Here is a 17,845-nt window from a genome sequence, read left to right as displayed (position 1 = left end):
ATTAGTAAAAAACACTTACCTAACTTTTATCTTCTACTTTAAGTTCATCTACTGCAAGATCATCAGGAAGAGTTCTTCCTGATGATCCAGCAATGGTGAAACTTAAATTAGAAGATAAAAGTTAGATAAGTGTTTTTTACTAATTTATATATATATATATATATATATATATATATATATATATATATATATATATATATATATATATATATAAATAAATATATATATATATATATAAATATATATATATATATAAATATATATTTAAATATATATATTATTAATACATATATAAATAAAAATACAAGATAATACAAACAAAATTTCATAAAATATTATAGTTAATAAAATCACTTTTTGCAACTAAAATTCAGTGCCAAACAGTTCAAAAATAAAAATAATAACTACTTAATAATTTTGTATGCGCGAAAAACTAATAAAATTTATAGAAAAAATAATAATGCAAATAACAAAGAAACGCACGAAATATTAACTTAATTTTGATCACATAAGACAAAAGTTACAAATACATATATATAAAAAACAACAAAAAAAAAATCTTTTTTAAAATTATAACAAATTTTATGCCCAATCTTTTTTTATATCCATCGACCATTCCCAAGCCAAATGGACATTTTTATCATCATCAATAAACTTGCTTTTAATATTATAATGACCTCTCGCTAACATTCCTTTAGGTGCTTCATCAACTGGACATGTGAATTCGTAGGTATCAGCCCTTGGACCGTAACTTCCAACCATATAAGACTGTTTATCAACTGAATCACAAAACAAATAGAAATTAAACGACCAAATAATAAATAATTATAAATACACAGACTAAATAAATATATAATTATACCAAATAATATATAATTATAAATATACAGACTAAATAAATTCTAAAGTTTATTACCAGCAATTGATTTTCTAGACACAGTATGATGGTATCGAAGACCGGATACAATGTCATGTTGGACCTTAAAAAAAAAATAATTATATATATATATATATATATATATATATATATATATATATATATATATATATATATATGCAAATATATAGGGTGTTACATGAGTCGTATTGGTGCTTTTGATTCAAAATTGCTCCTAATTATCATAATATACTTATTTAAAATCTATACATATATAAAGTTTAATTATTAATTTATTTATATACATATATATATATATATATATATATATATATATATATATATATATATATATATATATATATATATATATATATATATATATATATATATATATATATATATACACACACACACATATATATATACCTCGTTTCTATGTTTTATTGTAACTCCTTGATGCCGACCTCTAACAATTTAAGGTCAGTAATTTATTGCCGACCTCATTTATCCTAATATACATAATTTTCAATAGAAGGCAATGCGAAAATCATATTACCATTCTGACACCTTATAAACAAATGGTTAAAAGTTTTCGAAATAAAGATGATTTTGACAAACAAATGGAGTTTTGGAATATCATGTTGTCAAAGTTTGGAGAAAATTTTAACTTGCTAAACAAGATTATTTGGTCAGACGAGAGACAATTCACGCTAAACAATATTATAAATCTTCATAGTAATTGCTGCTAATTGACCTACTCTAATCAGTATAAACGAAAAACTGTGCACAACTGGTTTAATCAAAAGTTTCCTTAACAATGGATAGCCAGACTAGATCCATTTGAATGGTCTGCTTGTTCACTAAAGTTTTTTTCCTCCAAACTTTTTCCGTTGGGGCTACTCGATGAATATTGTATACACAAACATAAGCTCCATAAGCTGATTGATTAAGTGTGTGCAGCGAAAAATATAGACATGTGTAGAAGAGTCTACAAAAATGTATGTTTGAAAAATACAAAGTGCCAGATGGTAAACAAGTTAAATAACGACATATTTATATTTATTATTTTTATTTGATAAATATAATATTAAAACTTTTATCTTTATTATTATTTATTTAAATTTTAAATCAAAAGCACATACATATGTACACGCACAAGTATATATATAAAATTCATCACACCTTAAATTCAATCTTTATTTTAAACTCTACACCTTCTTTTACAACTAGTACCACATCTTTAAGCTTACTGATGTCACCTAAATTTAAAAAAATTAACCTAAAAACAATATATTATTTACATTGGTGATTTGATGATGATGAAAAAAACAACTGATAATTGTAACACCATTAGTCTTTGGCCAGTAACTTTGTACTTAAATGAAAAACAAATTTAATCACTATGGGATGTTTGTATGAAAATACTACAGCTGTTTTTCAAAACGCCTTAAAATCAAAAAATTCAAAATTGACTTTTTTATGAAATAAGCTAATATAGATGATAATAAACGTTATTGAATAATTCTTTATCAATAATTTGGGGGGGGGGGGGTTGGGGTAGGGACTTTGCCATCTTTTCCCCAAATGTTTAAAAATTTCATTTTTTTCATTCAAATTCTGTTTTTTGCAGCCCTAGCCCGTTTTAATTTTTGTTTCCAGCCCCCAACTTTTTTGACTTCCTACGCCACTGACTAATATTACAAAACAATTATATAAGTTGCATCTGTTTAAAAACTAAAAATTTTTAATGTAAAATAAATGTATCTAGAAGATGAGATAAATAATAATACAAAAAGGAAAAACAAATAACAAGGAAATTTATATGCATGCAAGACATTTATAATATATGATTTTGAAATTGAAGAATTGTTAATCGTAAAAACTCTTATTCTTTGGCCAACAAATTTCACAAAACTCTTCTTTTAGGGACATTAAAGAACAAATTGTTGAAACAAGTTTCAATTTTTGGATTGGATTGATTCCAGCTTTTAAATCTCTGATAGTATATGGTAAAGTTGACATTTTTTCTTTCTGCTTTTTGGATGAAACTGATGCTTCAATCACAGGGCCATCATAGTCTCAACAACAAAACCTACTATAAGAACCACGTTTGAATTCGATTTCGGCAATGTTTTCCATATATGGACAAGGAGAAAATTTATTTAACATATATTGAGTGATTTTTTCCTTTAGCACAAAAGTGTTTGTGGCTTTAAAAGAATAAAAGCTTACTTAGTTACAGGCACAATTTTTATAAATTTATAGAACTAAAATCAAACTTACTTGCAAAATTTTAATTTTTGTATTTCATTTCACTGCTTCCACTTTTTGAATAAAATCATTGAAATCGTACACATCGTACATAGTTTCAGTTACTTCTTTATTAAATGATGGAATGAGTCACAACTCATATGTGTGACCACTTTCCAAATATTTTAATTTGATTTTGTTGGTTGCGATTTCATTGCCATTAATCATATATATCAGAAACATAACAAAACTTCAATTTTTGTTTTGAGCGGAGCAATTGTCACACCAAATAGTGATTTCAGATTTGTCCCGATATTCTTGTAAAAACAAATAATATGTAGAACTATTTGTTTTTACAAAAATATCGGGACAAATAATTAACAATAATTAGCTCTTCTTTGCACCACCCAGCAATTTCTTCATGCCAAACAATTGAAACTACACTTTCCTTTAGGCAATTGAAACTACACTTTCCAATAGGCACAAATGTTTGTGATTGTGAAATGATTGTATGAATTTAATCGCTGACAAAGCATTGCTTCTTTAAGATTTTTAATTTAGAATGATTTTTTTCTCTACAATGTGGAGCTGTTCTTACGTTTGTAATGTGATGGGACTGGTGAGTAGCTCCTTACGTGTGCAACTAATTTTTCTATCTTATATTTTCTATGTTTAGCTGTTGTCTTTTTTTGTTGAATTGTTTGTTCAAAAGCTCGACTAATCATTTTATTATTTGTATTTTTTGAAAGTGTTAAGATAAAATTTTTGACATACTAAATAGTTAACATCATTGTCACCAACCAAAAAATAGCAAAAGTTGAACTTTTTAGATTTGCTATTATTCATTTTTTTGGGTAAAATTTGCGTTTTGAACCTTTTTAGTGATCCAATTGTAGCGATTTTTCAGTGTATTACTCAATCATCATTAATTTCATGTCTTCTATCATTAGCGATATTTTTGGCACATTCATGTTTGCAATTGCAATCTAATCTAAATTTTATGTATCGATTTTCTTTTAATCTCATATTCTTTTCTGTTTCTCGTGAAATTTCTTACGATGGTCATTTATTTAACACTGTAGATTCCTTATAATTTTCATTTTCTGAGTTTTCATCACTTAAATTGTTGTAGTTCTGACAAATTAGGTCCATTTTGAATAGACTTTTATTTATATATTGATAAAGTTTTTAAGTTGATGAGTTTGTAAAAAGTGCAGATAATAAAATATTTGGATGCGTGATTTTAAGAATAGATGATTTTTGTTTAAAAGTTTATAATAAGATCGCAAAACTAGTTGCAATAATTGCTCCAAACAACGTGTAGTCTTTTAAAAAATAACAACACAAAAATAGTTACATTTTGAAATTAAAATAAATATTATTTTTAATAATAGTCAAAATATTGAATTTCATGGAGAAAAATTTACATACATCGATATATATTTAAAAAATATATATTTATTACGGTTTGGATACATAGTCAAATTTTTGGAAAAATTCATTGGGGAAAAATTGAAGTAAATTTAACTATTGTTTGAACAGGTGTCTTGAATGCCACTTACATCTATAAAAAAATCTGTCTATAATTTTTCTGACAAAAAACTTGACACAAATACTATTTTAAATTAATCTCTTTTTTTTCCAATCTATAATATAATTAAGATAGTAAAGCTCATATATAAATAAATATTTTAATTAAAAATCTCTTTTAAAACTGCAAAATTTAATATATATATCAAATAGTGTTTTTCTCAAAATACTTAAAAAAACATTTTAAAAAACAGCTGTAATATAGGCAACATAATATTAAAAAAAAAGAATAATTATGTTTGTAAATGTATTTATTATTATTACTATATACTATAACTATTATACATACAAGTGCAAAAGTTTGTGGTCACATAATATACAATGACAAAGTAGGACAATCAAAGACGTATTTACAAATAATAACATACAAGGCCGGATTTGAGAAGATAGAGAATAGAATCCGGAGAAAGATTGGAAGTAAGAATTAATCCTAGAAGATGAAGGCTAGATGACTCATCGAGTACATTACTGTTCATAAATATAGGAAGATCTAAATTATTGCGATAACAATTGACTTAAAAAAATTAAGCTTTATCTGAATTAAACCAGCCACTGTGAATCCTATGCAGTAGCAGAAGTGAGATCCTTTTCAAGCTCAAATGCCCCCTCCAAGCAATCAGAGAGTGTTGGCTTCTTATCACGACAAGAATAAATGGTAGTATCATCAGCAAACAATGCCACCTCAGATGTGAGAATATCTGGAAGATCGTTAATGTAAATTAAAAAGAGTATAGGGCTAAGGATAGAACCTTGAGGAACCCCTGAAGTTACAGAAAGAGAAGAATTTTATACTACGATTGGGAAGGAAGGATTCAATAATCTTAAAGATGTTACTAGATACACGTAAGAAGAAAGCTTATGAAAAAGACCAGCATGCTAAACTTTATCAACCTCTCAACCTTTATCTAATGCGCGATAAAACCTATCGGTTATTACTGTTAGCAAATCAGCTGTAGAACAAGAAGATTGAAATCCATATTGATGATCAGAAAGTAAGTTATTAGATTGAAGATGAGAGATTAAGTGTTTGTTAATTAAAGATTCAAAAATCTTGCTTATGATTGGAAGAAGACTAATGGGACGGTAGTTAGATGAATCAGATCACTCTCCAGCGATCTAACACATAGAAAATGGTTTATCAGAAAGAAAAACTACCAGATAATTAGGTTCAATTATTTTAAAGACAGAATGATGCATAGTTTTTTTGAAATATGCAAATTTTTGGGTAGGGTAATGTGGGTCTATATGTCGATGTGTTTTGCAACATTATGAATCTAATGCTTATACAACAATAAATACCTTTAAAATGAAAATTAGTATAAATTAGAAGTGTATCTATGTTTCTGTATCACCTATGTATAAAATTGTTAATTATTCAAGTCTGTTCTGAAATAGTAACAGTTACAATCAAACTAAAAATAATTCTTTTTTTTGCATGACAATACTTTCAGAGATTCAGGTTAGCACTTGTATGCCAAAGTAAAGCAAATTTATGTCTTTTTTTCATCAGCATTGCCAATGCCAACCAGGCTTTTGGTGGCTGTGTTCATGTAAAATGTTATATATTACGAGTCAATTTAAAATTAAAAATGTTGTACTGAGCCAGAAAGAAAATAAAAAATTTTTAAGGAAATATTTTTTTTTATCTAATTACTCACAAATATTAGTCAACAAGGAATACAGCTATAAATATTAATCAATAAGGAATACAGCTATAAATATCAGCCAACAAGGAATACATCTGTAAATATCAGTCAGCTATAAACCACTTTTTTAATCACTAGTCAATTCAAACTTTTTCAACTACACATTTTCATCATCCATCTTTTTAGTCACTTAATGTTTTTTTTGGGAAAACATTAAGTGACTAAAACATAGTGATTGAAGAGAGTGCATTTGTTTCCAAAAAAAAAAAAAATCTGACACAGTAGGGGAGAAGATGGGTTCAAAACTTATTGACACTGTGAAAAAGAAAAGGAATCTAAAAAGTTGATTTGGTGTGGGATAATCTATAAAAAAGCCTTAACCATGTAATGTTTACCATACATCCTCATATTTGGTCACACTTACACAAATGAATATCCTGGGTTCATATTCAAAGTTTTCAATCTTTTTTTATAACTGTAATAGGAGGGTGTCCTGGTAAAACTTCCACCAGTCTAAAAATTACCAATCTTTTAATCATTTTTTACAACTGTAATAGGGGGTGTGTCCTGGTAAAACTGATCTCACTTCATTCCAGTGAAAAAACTGATGATATATGTTCAATATAAGTGATGGTTAAAAACAGCACTCACATATATAGAAGCATTTTTTTCTCAAGGTTTAGTAAAAACAGTATATAGTTTTTATTTCAAAATAAGTATGAGTATTTAAGCTAAATTTTTTTAGGGTTTTTAAAAGAACTGTGCCAAATAATATTTTTAACAAATTTTTTTGGTTGTTTAAATAAACACAAGTGACGGTGCTGTCACATAAAATCACTTGCAAAAAATTCAATTATTGCAAGGTTTTGTTCTGACAGTATTCAAATTTTTTCAGTTTATTACTCATTGACTTTTTAAAATAACAAAATAATTGTTAATTTTAAAACTGTAAATATATATTTAATAAATAAAACAAAATACATTTTACCATATTTTATTCCTATAGTTTTAGACAAAAGATGATAATGTCCATTGTTAAAAAATAAACTATTTTAAATTTTATAAATCAAAAGCCAAAAATCATTCCGTAAAATTTATTATTCCAAAACATAAAATTGTTTTGAGTTCTTTTAAATTAAAATAGTTTTGAATTAATTTAGTAAACTGTGATAGTTTAAAAAAGTTAACGTAGATAAATATGAAAACTTTTAACTTTTTAATTTTTATAAAAATAATTTCATGACATAAAAAATCCCATTAAGGTTATATATTATACACTTTTGATTCATCACAAAACCTGGATGTAGATGAAAAAAGTCAAAAACGTGAATAGTTAAGTAATTATATTTAATTATATAACATCAAATTTTTATAAACCAAGTTATTATCTAAATCTGTTTCTATTTTTTATTAGAAAGAAAAAAAACTAAGAATTTGTTTTATTACCTTATAGCTAGTTTTGTTTTACTAATTTTATAATTTAAATATTTTACTTTTATTGTAGTTATTATATCGTATGTATTATTATATTGTATGTATTATTATATGTATTATTGTTACATGTATTATTGTATGTATGTATTACTATTATTATTGTTATTACATGTATTATTGTATGTATGTATTACTATTATTATTGTTATTATTATCGATATTGTAAAAATGATTTATGGAAAATAGATAGCTTGTTGTTTCATTAAAAATATAATTACTTAACTATTCACGTTTTTGACTCTCATCTACATCTCAAAACTTTATGTTTTTTACTTATTAATTTACACAAAAATCATTCAGCCTTTTCTTAAAATCTCAGATGTTATTTTGTATATTTTCAATATAATTTATATCTTGCTTACACCAGCATTTGTTATGGTCTCTAAACTTTGTTTTTTTTTCCACTACCTATATATCTATATATTATTTAAAGTTTAAGATAACATTAGGATTTTTGGGTGAGATTAGTTTGTAGTGAATATTTAATGTAGTTTATTTGATAGAGTAAAGTTTTTTGATACTGAGTCTTTTTAAAACGACGGTAGAAAAAATTACCTACAACATTACCTACCACTATTCAAATTAAATTTTTACATAACTTATTTTTTTACATTAGCTTTTTCTTATGCTTGATTTCATTTTAAATTTAATTTATTTTGCAGTTGATTTTTATTATGTTTCGGCTTAGTAATACTTGTTTTATACTTTTGTATTTATAAATAATTTTGTGTTATATATATTCTTTATGTGCTTTGTCTATTTTAATTTGTGTCTAGAAAACTGCCTAAATTTTCTATGTTCAAAAATTAGGTTTATTTAAAAATCAATTTCAATATTATTATTTATAAAATTCTTCCCTGAGAAATTTACTGTTTGTGCTTGACATTTTGGCAAATTTATATGCCAAAATTTGAAATAATATTTTTGCAATACTTTTTACTTTAAAAAACTTTGACAGTTCATTGTTTAAGCATTTTGAAAGTTTAAAGAAAAGTAACATTAAATGCCATTCATTGAAAGAAGTTTTTTCATCTAACAATTAAATTTTAAACATTAAAAAGTTAAACTTTCATGTTTTTGTTATATAACTCAATGAAAAATATTAACTTTTATCATTTATTTACTCTCTAAAAAACAAAACAAAAAAAAAAACTAAATGCAATATTTAGTTTTTTTTTAAAAAAAATCCTGGAGATCCTTGGAGTCAGTATGCACCTGTATACTACAGATAAAGACATATATCTATAATATATAGATATATCATATATACAGGTAGTCAAAATATAATTTATACATATATACAGGTAGTCAAATATACTATTATATATAGTCTATAATATACAGGTAGTCAAAATTAATTTTACTTCAATTGTTTGATGTAACAAATAGTAATAAATATAACAATTATAAAAAACAATAATAAACAACTAATAAAACTTAAAAACTGTGATTATTAAAAAAACAAACTAAAAATCAAACCTGTTAAATCAAACTCAAAATTCGGTCTTCCTTCACAAAGAAAAGTCATCTTTTGAACTACAACATGACGAGGATCATCTTTTGGAGCTATTTCATAAAAAAAAGAATCAAATAATCAGGGGAATTACATGTTATATGAAATATTAACCTATTTAACGTTTTTGAATGAAGATAAAAGGTAATTCCAATTTAAACTTAATGATACTTAAGAGTTTTTTGGTCAAAATATTTTTTGTTAATTTTGTTTTTTAAAGTTTTTGTTAATAAACTTTGTTTAATTAAACATTAAAGTTAAAAAAAAAAAACTATTTAAAGAATTTAAAATAAAATAGAAACACAACATGAATAGAAAAACAGAATAACAAAATACAACTTTAACAATAAAATTTTAAATAGCCGCTTTGGAAAAAAATCAAAAAATATTGATTTATTTGCAGGATTTATCAATAAATTTATTTGATTTATAATTTAGGAACAACACTGCAGTTAAACTTATAATGTATAGTTTTTAACAAAAATTAGAGAACTACTCTTGCAATAATATAATAATCTAATTTGAAGTAAAATATAATTTGATTTTAACCAAATTTCTTAATAAAAGAATCAATTAAATTAAGAAGTACTAAAATTGTTAACCATTATTTAATTAAGTTAACAATGTAATATTATTAAGTTTGTTGACAAAATATTTCCATTATATGAGCATATAAGAACAGGATGGGTGATTTTCTTTATTATAGGCCCTGTTATGTTTTTTGAATTAGACAATTTTGAAAATTCCAATAGCATAGCGGCAAAAAAATTAAAATTTTAAAACCTGTGCTTACAAATAACACACGCAAATAATGTAGATCTATATACAGATCTATATATAGCATTTTCAATAGTTTTATTTTTTTGATAATTTATAAGAAAAATTTGATTTCTTATAAATTCTATTATTATCCAGGTATCCTTTAGGTATTCTTTCTTGCATAAATATGCAATATTTTGGTTCATAATATTGGTCCCTATAATATGCATAATATTTTCAACTGGTGCACTTCCATAATTAAATGCTATTATTATATTGTAGTTTTTTACGGTCATAGGGGATCACATGTTCATAACATCAGCAAATTTGTCCATATTTAACTTCTAGCAATTTTCATAGAAGCTCCCAATCAAATAAAGCAGAAAAACTTGTTTGTTAATGGAATAAAACAAACTAAAATAACTAAAAGGTTTAGTAAACAAGACATAAGAAACTTTTTAAAAAAATTACATAAAACATTGGATTAACTGGATAAATCTGCAAGGGAATGCCATTTTAAGTAGACTTAAGGAGAACACTCACTAAAAATAGAACTTTGATTTTTAGTATCAATAATTTTGTGAACAGAACATGAACTATTAGACATCACAGATGAATTGATTGCTATATACTCTTTTCTGTAACTAATACACAAATAAAAACATAGATAAATAAATTTAAACAAAAACATTCACTATAAATAGATTTGAACACAGTAATTAATAGTTCAAAAACATGCTGAATAAAAAAGATATTGAATTATATGTTAAAAATATCATAGAAATTTTTCAAGTAAAAAGTACCATTGAAAATTTAATATAATTTTTTTATTTATATTATATAAATTGTATAAGTAAGTTGAAAGCCTTTACTATTAAACAACTTTGATCTCTACTAATGTTTTTATATTATTGAATTATTAAAGTATTAATGAATATTACAAATAGTTTCTTTTCCTTATATAATTATACATCTTTTAATTTTTGTTTGTTGACTACATTTATTGAACAAAGTATTTTAAAGATTAAATATTTTTCCTTTATTATGTATTACTTTCTACAGATAAATGTTAAAAAATGTATGTTTAACATAGATAAATGTATGTTAAAAAATGTATGTTTAACATAGATAAATGTATGTTAAAAAATGTATGTTTAACATAGATAAATGTATGTTAAAAAATGTTTAACAAAGCATAAAATGGTTTAAAAAAGAGTTAAGTTTAAATCATTTTTAAGTTTAAATCAGAAAGTAACTGTCCAGAGTTTTTCCATAGTCATTTTAGTACTTCCTACTAATTGGAAATTGGGCAATATAAAAGAAAAATTTCAGACATGCACCAAATGCGGACTAAAAAAACAATCTGCTATTTGTTCATTGTTAGTGTTACCACCACTAGAAGTAAAAGAATCAAGGAGTATTCCTGTTTTCTCACGTACATTTTGAAATAACTTTTCTTTTTGCTGTCTTGACAGCAGTTTTTACCTAAATGTCCTGCTCAGACTATGCATGGGTTTGTTGGCCCACAATGTGATATAACAACTTCAGTGGTCAAGTGCATGCAGCTTTTGATGTAGAATGCCAAAAAATTACATCTGATTCAACAATAGGTTCATGACATTGCCCATGTCTTTCAGCATCTTTGTTGGAAACTCCACCATTTTCTAGTATTCTGTGTACTGAGCACATTGTTATACTTTTTACCTATGGTAAATCCATGTAGTATATATACCAGGTTGTTGGCACCACTTCTAGAACAATTGCAGTAGTGACGAAAAGCTCCAGAATTGCCTACCAATAAATCTACCATTTTGCTATCAATCATACTTATTTCTGTTTTTACAAATATTTGTAAACCATTTTCTGAAAGAATAGGCTGAGTTTTTTTATTTATAGGCATTTGACACAGAGTTGGTTTAAAATACTCCTTTACACTCTCCCTAGTTTCTTTTGCTTTCACTAGAGTAACAGACCTGGCAAAATTAATGGATTTAAGAATTGGATTAGTCCAGATTACTCGGTTTTTTAAATCTTTAATTTCAAGGGGACACCAAAAGGAACAAATATAATTTGTTCCCTTTAAGTCTCCATCTTGAGGATCAGAAAACTGATGACAATAGTTGCGATTTTCAGAACCATCAAGTCTAAATTTACCCTCTACATGTATAGAATGATTTTCAGCACAAATCCCAGATTTATCAAGCAGAGACACGACAGTGTCTTTGATAACACTGTTTACAGGGGATGAATTCGCTTGCCATATCTGCTCAATTTTTAAGGTAGCAAAGTACATTTAAAGGTATCACATGTTTTTTTAAATTTATTGCAGTTTTATCCCAACTTTGTTTCTCCAAGTTTCCAATTTGGCAACAAGTTTATTTTGTTTCAACTTTAAATATTTTTTTACATGTCTTTCAATTTGCTTCAAAATTTTCTTGATGTTATTAATTTCTAAGTAAAAGTAAAACTGTAAAACTTGATGTTTTAACATTACATAATATGAAGTTTACATAAGTTAGACAATTGCATACACTTTTGTTCACATTTTCTGATACAAAAAGTGCTGTGAATCTTTCTTGCCATTAACTTGTGTAATGGCTGTCACGACTTCTGTGTCAAACACTCACAAATGAATAATAAGAGCAGCATTAAATTCAGTATTAAAATAGGATAATAAAACATGCAAAAAAAAAAAAACAACTATTTATGGTTTTTCTTAAAATCTTTAATTGTTAATGAAACATATTTTCAATAAAAAAGTTTATAAATTTTATAATAGAAACTTAAAACTCTTGTATCTATATATTTTATTAATAAAAACATAACTACTTATTTACAATCACTGGTTCAATAAAGTAAAAAAATTTTAATTTTTGTAATTTATACATACTTCTTTTTGTGTAAAAAACAAAACAAATAATAAAAAAAAAAGATAAACAAAATTATATTCAAAATATCAAACCATAGTTTCAAAAATAATTTAGGCTGAAATTCGAAGAAGAAATAGTTAAGCTTATTTAATAGAAATTATTCACCTGCACTTGGATCGATGCCTTTTAATAATGTTTCTTTATACTTAACAAGAGATTCATCATCTTGATCCAAAGATTTTAGTTCATCTAAGCTTTTTTTTGCTGGTGGTTTATATCCAGGAGTATCCTCAGGGTCCTCATTTTCGAGTGGTTTTAACTCTGGTTCTTCAGCCATTTTTTAATTTTACTGTTCTAACAAAATATTTAAAATAGATTTTGCACCAAATGCACAAGTCTATCAATAAAATACATTTTTTTAGTAATTAATTAAAATGATGGTATATATAACATTTGAAATAATATATTTACTAAAAACTTTTAAATAACTCTCGTATAATAAAGAATAAGCAAGAAAAAGTAATGAATGTTGACCTTGCACCTTTCTGTAAACACACTTTGTATGGTGCGAAGTTGATGTATTCCAATCGGCACCGCCTCAAAAAACAAAGCTAACAATATTGCAGAATTTATGTGAGTATTATGCATAACATTTGTTAACGGAAAATTTTTAACGTTTAAGCTGATAACATAAGATAAATCTAAACTGAATTGACTACATTAGCATTAAAATCGGTTTTTAAATGTTGATAATTATTTACCCTGTAAAAAAACAGATTATTTTTAATTTTGTTAAATTTTAGATTGCAATTCTTTTCGTGTTCACGTTCTTGAACACGAAACTTTTGTTTTTGCAAAAAAAAGTGAGCACTTCACTTTTTTTTGCAAAAATAGACTTTAATTTTTTTTAAAGTAGATTTTATTCTGATTTTCTGAAGTAAAAAAAATTGAAAGTCAATATTGTAAACGGTACCAATGACCTTTGGTTAATTTTATAATGTATACGAATTTTTTAAGTTTTTTCAGTAATATTAAAAAAAGTTTATAAGTCACCTTAAAATTATTAACAACGCTGCATTAAATTAAAAATAAAATAAATTTTAAAAATTTATTTAATAAAGTACCTTTTATAATTTTAATTTTACACTAAGTGGATTTATTTTTAACTTTTTTAGTATATTAATCATTAAGTTATGTGCCTTCTTTAGGTCGAGATTAGCTAGATAAATTATTTATCATATTAATAACACAAAAATAAAAGTTTATTATTGCTGATCAATTTTTTAAAGATTTTATTAATGTTATTACAAAGTTTATTTTATAAACAATAAAGATTTATAAATGTTGTTTCAAAAAACAATAATATTTTATTTCATAATTATATATACTTTTTATACCTTATTTTTAGTATTTTAATATTCCTATGAAAAACTTTCATTCTCTTCCGCTACCACTGCATGACCAAATTCAATTGAGACATTTGAATAAAGAACATCTTTCTGAGTTAAAACAACTTTGCTCTGAATGCTTTCCAATACAGTAGGTGTTTTTATTTATAATTATACAAAGAAAAAATTGCGTGTGTGTGTGTGTGTGTGTGTGTGTGTGTGTGTGTGTGTGTGTGTGTGTGTGTGTGTGTGTGTGTGTGTGTGTGTGTGTGTGTGTGCAGGAAAAAAGAATTGCAAAAAACTTATAAATAAGTAATTAAAAGTAACTCAAGAGTCTTTAACATCATGATCTTTAATCCACTCCTTTTTCCATTGAGCATAATTTTACAATTTTTTTGTCTCATGTACTTACCTAAATATTTTCAGACATCAAAGAAGATATGTTAAATATTATATTCCATTAATGCTTGTTCAGCTTTAGTTTGCTATCAACATAAATACTACATTTTTTTCTTGAAAAAATTAGCATCTTTTACAAAAGCTAGAAGAAGTAGTAAAGCAGTAGTAAAGGATGTTGCAGCTTGATTAGATACTCCATACCTAATATATATTAGATACTCCATGCCTAATTAAAACCTTTGTAATATCCAAGTAAGTTTTCAAACTGACTTTTTACTAAATAAATTTTTTCAAATTTCTTAATATATGCCTCGTTTTAAGTAAATACTGCAAAAATTTACACAAAGATATATTTAGTTCAATAGGCAGTCAGGTAAAGGTAAGCTAAGCTTCAGTCAGTAATCTAACTAGTATTAGGGTTTACAAAAAATATAACTTTTTTACAGAATGGAAACATTTTTTATCTATATACCTTAAATAAGAGATGTAAGCTAAATTTTAGGTCTCTAGACCTTTGAAGCCTGGCTGACTTTCACTCATGTAATCAGCCCCTGGTTAATAAGAAGTCTTAGATGTAGATTTATAATTATTTTTAAAGAAAAATATTTCATGTTTTTCTAAAAAAAATTTTGTTAAAGAGTTGCATTTTAAAATTCTTTGAAAAACTTGAAGCTAGGATTTAAAAGTTTATATCAGGAATCCAAATCAGTTTATTTTGCGAGAGTTCAGTAGTCAATGATTATCTGAGAAGAGATACAGTAGAGGTCATTAAAAGTGTTGCTGTTTGCCAATATAGAAATATCAACAAATTGGGATAACTCTGATTAAAAAGAAAAAAGAAATGTTTTTTGCTTATTTAATATTTTAAATAACATAATATATAACATTTTAAATAAGCAAAAGCCTTGTATAAAATATACTGATGAACTTGAAAATAAATTCAACGCAACTTAATTTTTTAGATATTTATATTACAAATAGAATCATTGGATTTTATGAAGAAAAAAATACAATGAATGGATGTTATACAATAACTAATGCCAAACTCTAACATCAACCCAATTAATCAAAGCATTTTCACTGGCGCCTTTAAAAGATTCTCATGTTGAGTAAAAAAAATCTGCTCTGAAACATCTCATGCAAGAAGTTAATTTCCTGATAGAGACATTTTTTGACAATGGCTTTAAAAAAAATTTATCTTAATAAAACAGCCAAGGGCTATTTTATTAAGATAAATTTTTTGTCCATTTTTCATTTTTAAGAACCTGCAAAAATGAAAAATGGACAAGTTTAGGTGCCACTAAACATTCTAAAAAAAACCATGATACCTTTGATTGAATAAATTCAAAGATCTTAGCAATTATTCATGAATACTGGACCAGAAAAATTAAGGAATTTTTTGGGATTAATAATACATGAAGTGCATAGTATAATAATACATGAAGTGCATAATAATAGATAAAGTAAATTTTTTGGGATTAATAATACATGGTTGAACATGAAAACAACTTCCCAGTTCGAAACTGGGAAGTTGTTTTCATGTTCAATCATTCATAAACTGGGAAGTTGTTTTCATGTTCAACCATTCATAAACTGGGAAGTTGTTTTCATGTTCAACCATTCATAAACTGGGAAGTTGTTCTTAATCAAGATGACAGTGGCAAAGTAAAAACAAAAACTTAGAAACTTTTTTTTGGCATAACTCTAAATGATGTTTTTATTTTAAAAAATGGCGCTCTTTTTTTATAGCAACAAAGTATTGACAAATATAAAATAATTTACAAATACTTTAAAACCTTTTTTTTTTTTTATTGTGTTATAACTATTAAGATCTTATTTGTTACAGGACCTGAAAACTATTGATATTTTGAAAGTAATTTAAAATAACACATAATTAAATTTAATTGTGAACAGCATTAAAAATCCTTTAAACTAATCATGATATTACTTGAATAACGAGAGTATATATAACCCCTAGAAATATTGTAATTTATTATAAGAAAGAGGATAAGTTTACATACTATACCAGATGTTTCAACTTAATTAAATTTTATAAAAGCTTATCTAAGATGTTAACTTTTAAAAATTTAAACTAATATAACATAAATTATTGATAGAATCTAAGTTCAGTATTTGAAAAAGGTTAAATTTCCTTATAATTTATTTCTTAAAACAATTTTATAACAATTTATTTAATTTTTACGTATTTAATGTATTTTATTCAGAAAGATTTTATCAGTTACCAATGAGATATTTGTAAACGTAGTTTATGTTCACAATTGTATTATGTCAAAAAGAACTTTACACAATATTAAATTAATAAGAAACTAAATATTTTAAATACATTTGTGAAAAAAATTGTCTTAAACAAAAACACTTCTTTTCTTATAAGAAATAAAAAAAATTTAAATTTGCTTCTGTATATTATAATCCTTGATAATTTATGATGGAGAGACTTATGTTTTTCGTAATGAATTAGTTAGCAGATAATAAGCAAAAAGTTTCTTTGATAAAAATTGCAAAACTATTTTGCATTCCTTTAAAACTTAATTTTACATTCATCGTTTTATTATTTTACATTCCTTCAAAACTAAATTCAATTTTTTTAAAGTCTTTTAATTTAAAAAAAGTTTTATAAAAAATTTGTTTCTTTAAAAAATTCACATTTGCACTTAAATACTTTTTTTTATGACCTAATAATTTATGACCTTTTAATTAAAAAAAATTTTATAAAATGATTTGCTTTTTTTAAAAATTCACAGTTGTGGTTTTTTTTGACCTGTTTCTGAATAAATGTCACATAAACGATATTAAAAAACAATTGAAATATTCAAATATGCAAAATAAAAAGTTTTTGTTTAGCGTAAATCTGCTTAATGCACAAGCTATATAAAGTGTAAGTAAAGTGCGAGCTGCTTCTTAACAAGGCTTGTCAAAAGTTTTTTTTTTTTTATACAAATTTAGTTCTATTACTTTATCTCTAAAATCTTTAAATAAACTTTTTTTTAAATAAAAATAAAAAAGAATTTTTGTTTGAGTGATAAAATTTTTAGTTT

The 17,845-nt window shown here is 24.9% G+C and overlaps 2 protein-coding genes across 3 annotated transcripts in view; one reads left to right on the top strand and one right to left on the bottom strand.

Annotated features, from left to right (window-relative positions):
* Window positions 1-484: 484 nt before the first annotated feature.
* LOC100215398 (rho GDP-dissociation inhibitor 1) lies at window positions 485-13,675 on the bottom strand. Of its 2 annotated transcripts, none has more exons than XM_065803624.1 (6): window positions 13,537-13,675; window positions 13,168-13,356; window positions 9,340-9,426; window positions 2,063-2,139; window positions 917-980; window positions 485-779 (listed from the first exon to the last, which is right to left on the bottom strand). In XM_065803624.1, the coding sequence occupies exons 2-6, from the start codon at window positions 13,337-13,339 to the stop codon at window positions 583-585; spliced, it is 597 nt and encodes a 198-aa protein (XP_065659696.1). In that variant the 5' UTR covers window positions 13,340-13,356; window positions 13,537-13,675; the 3' UTR covers window positions 485-582. The 2 variants fall into 2 exon arrangements, with proteins under 2 accessions (XP_065659696.1, XP_065659697.1); XM_065803625.1 differs by having other exon boundaries at window positions 13,168-13,399; window positions 13,537-13,604.
* Window positions 13,676-14,400: 725 nt separating this feature from the next.
* Window positions 14,401-17,845, top strand: part of LOC105846977 (N-alpha-acetyltransferase 60) — a 30,084-nt gene continuing 26,639 nt past the window's right edge. Inside the window, exon 1 of the mRNA XM_065803623.1 lies at window positions 14,401-14,541. Coding sequence (XP_065659695.1) covers window positions 14,426-14,541 — 116 coding nt within the window. The 5' untranslated portion in view covers window positions 14,401-14,425. The remainder of the gene's footprint in view (window positions 14,542-17,845) is intronic.

The sequence above is a fragment of the Hydra vulgaris genome, chromosome 08 (assembly GCF_038396675.1).
Source record: "Hydra vulgaris chromosome 08, alternate assembly HydraT2T_AEP".
NCBI lineage: Eukaryota > Metazoa > Cnidaria > Hydrozoa > Anthoathecata > Hydridae > Hydra > Hydra vulgaris.
The sequence above is the reverse complement of the archived record's forward strand: the minus strand, read 5'-3'. Positions and strand labels throughout refer to the sequence as shown.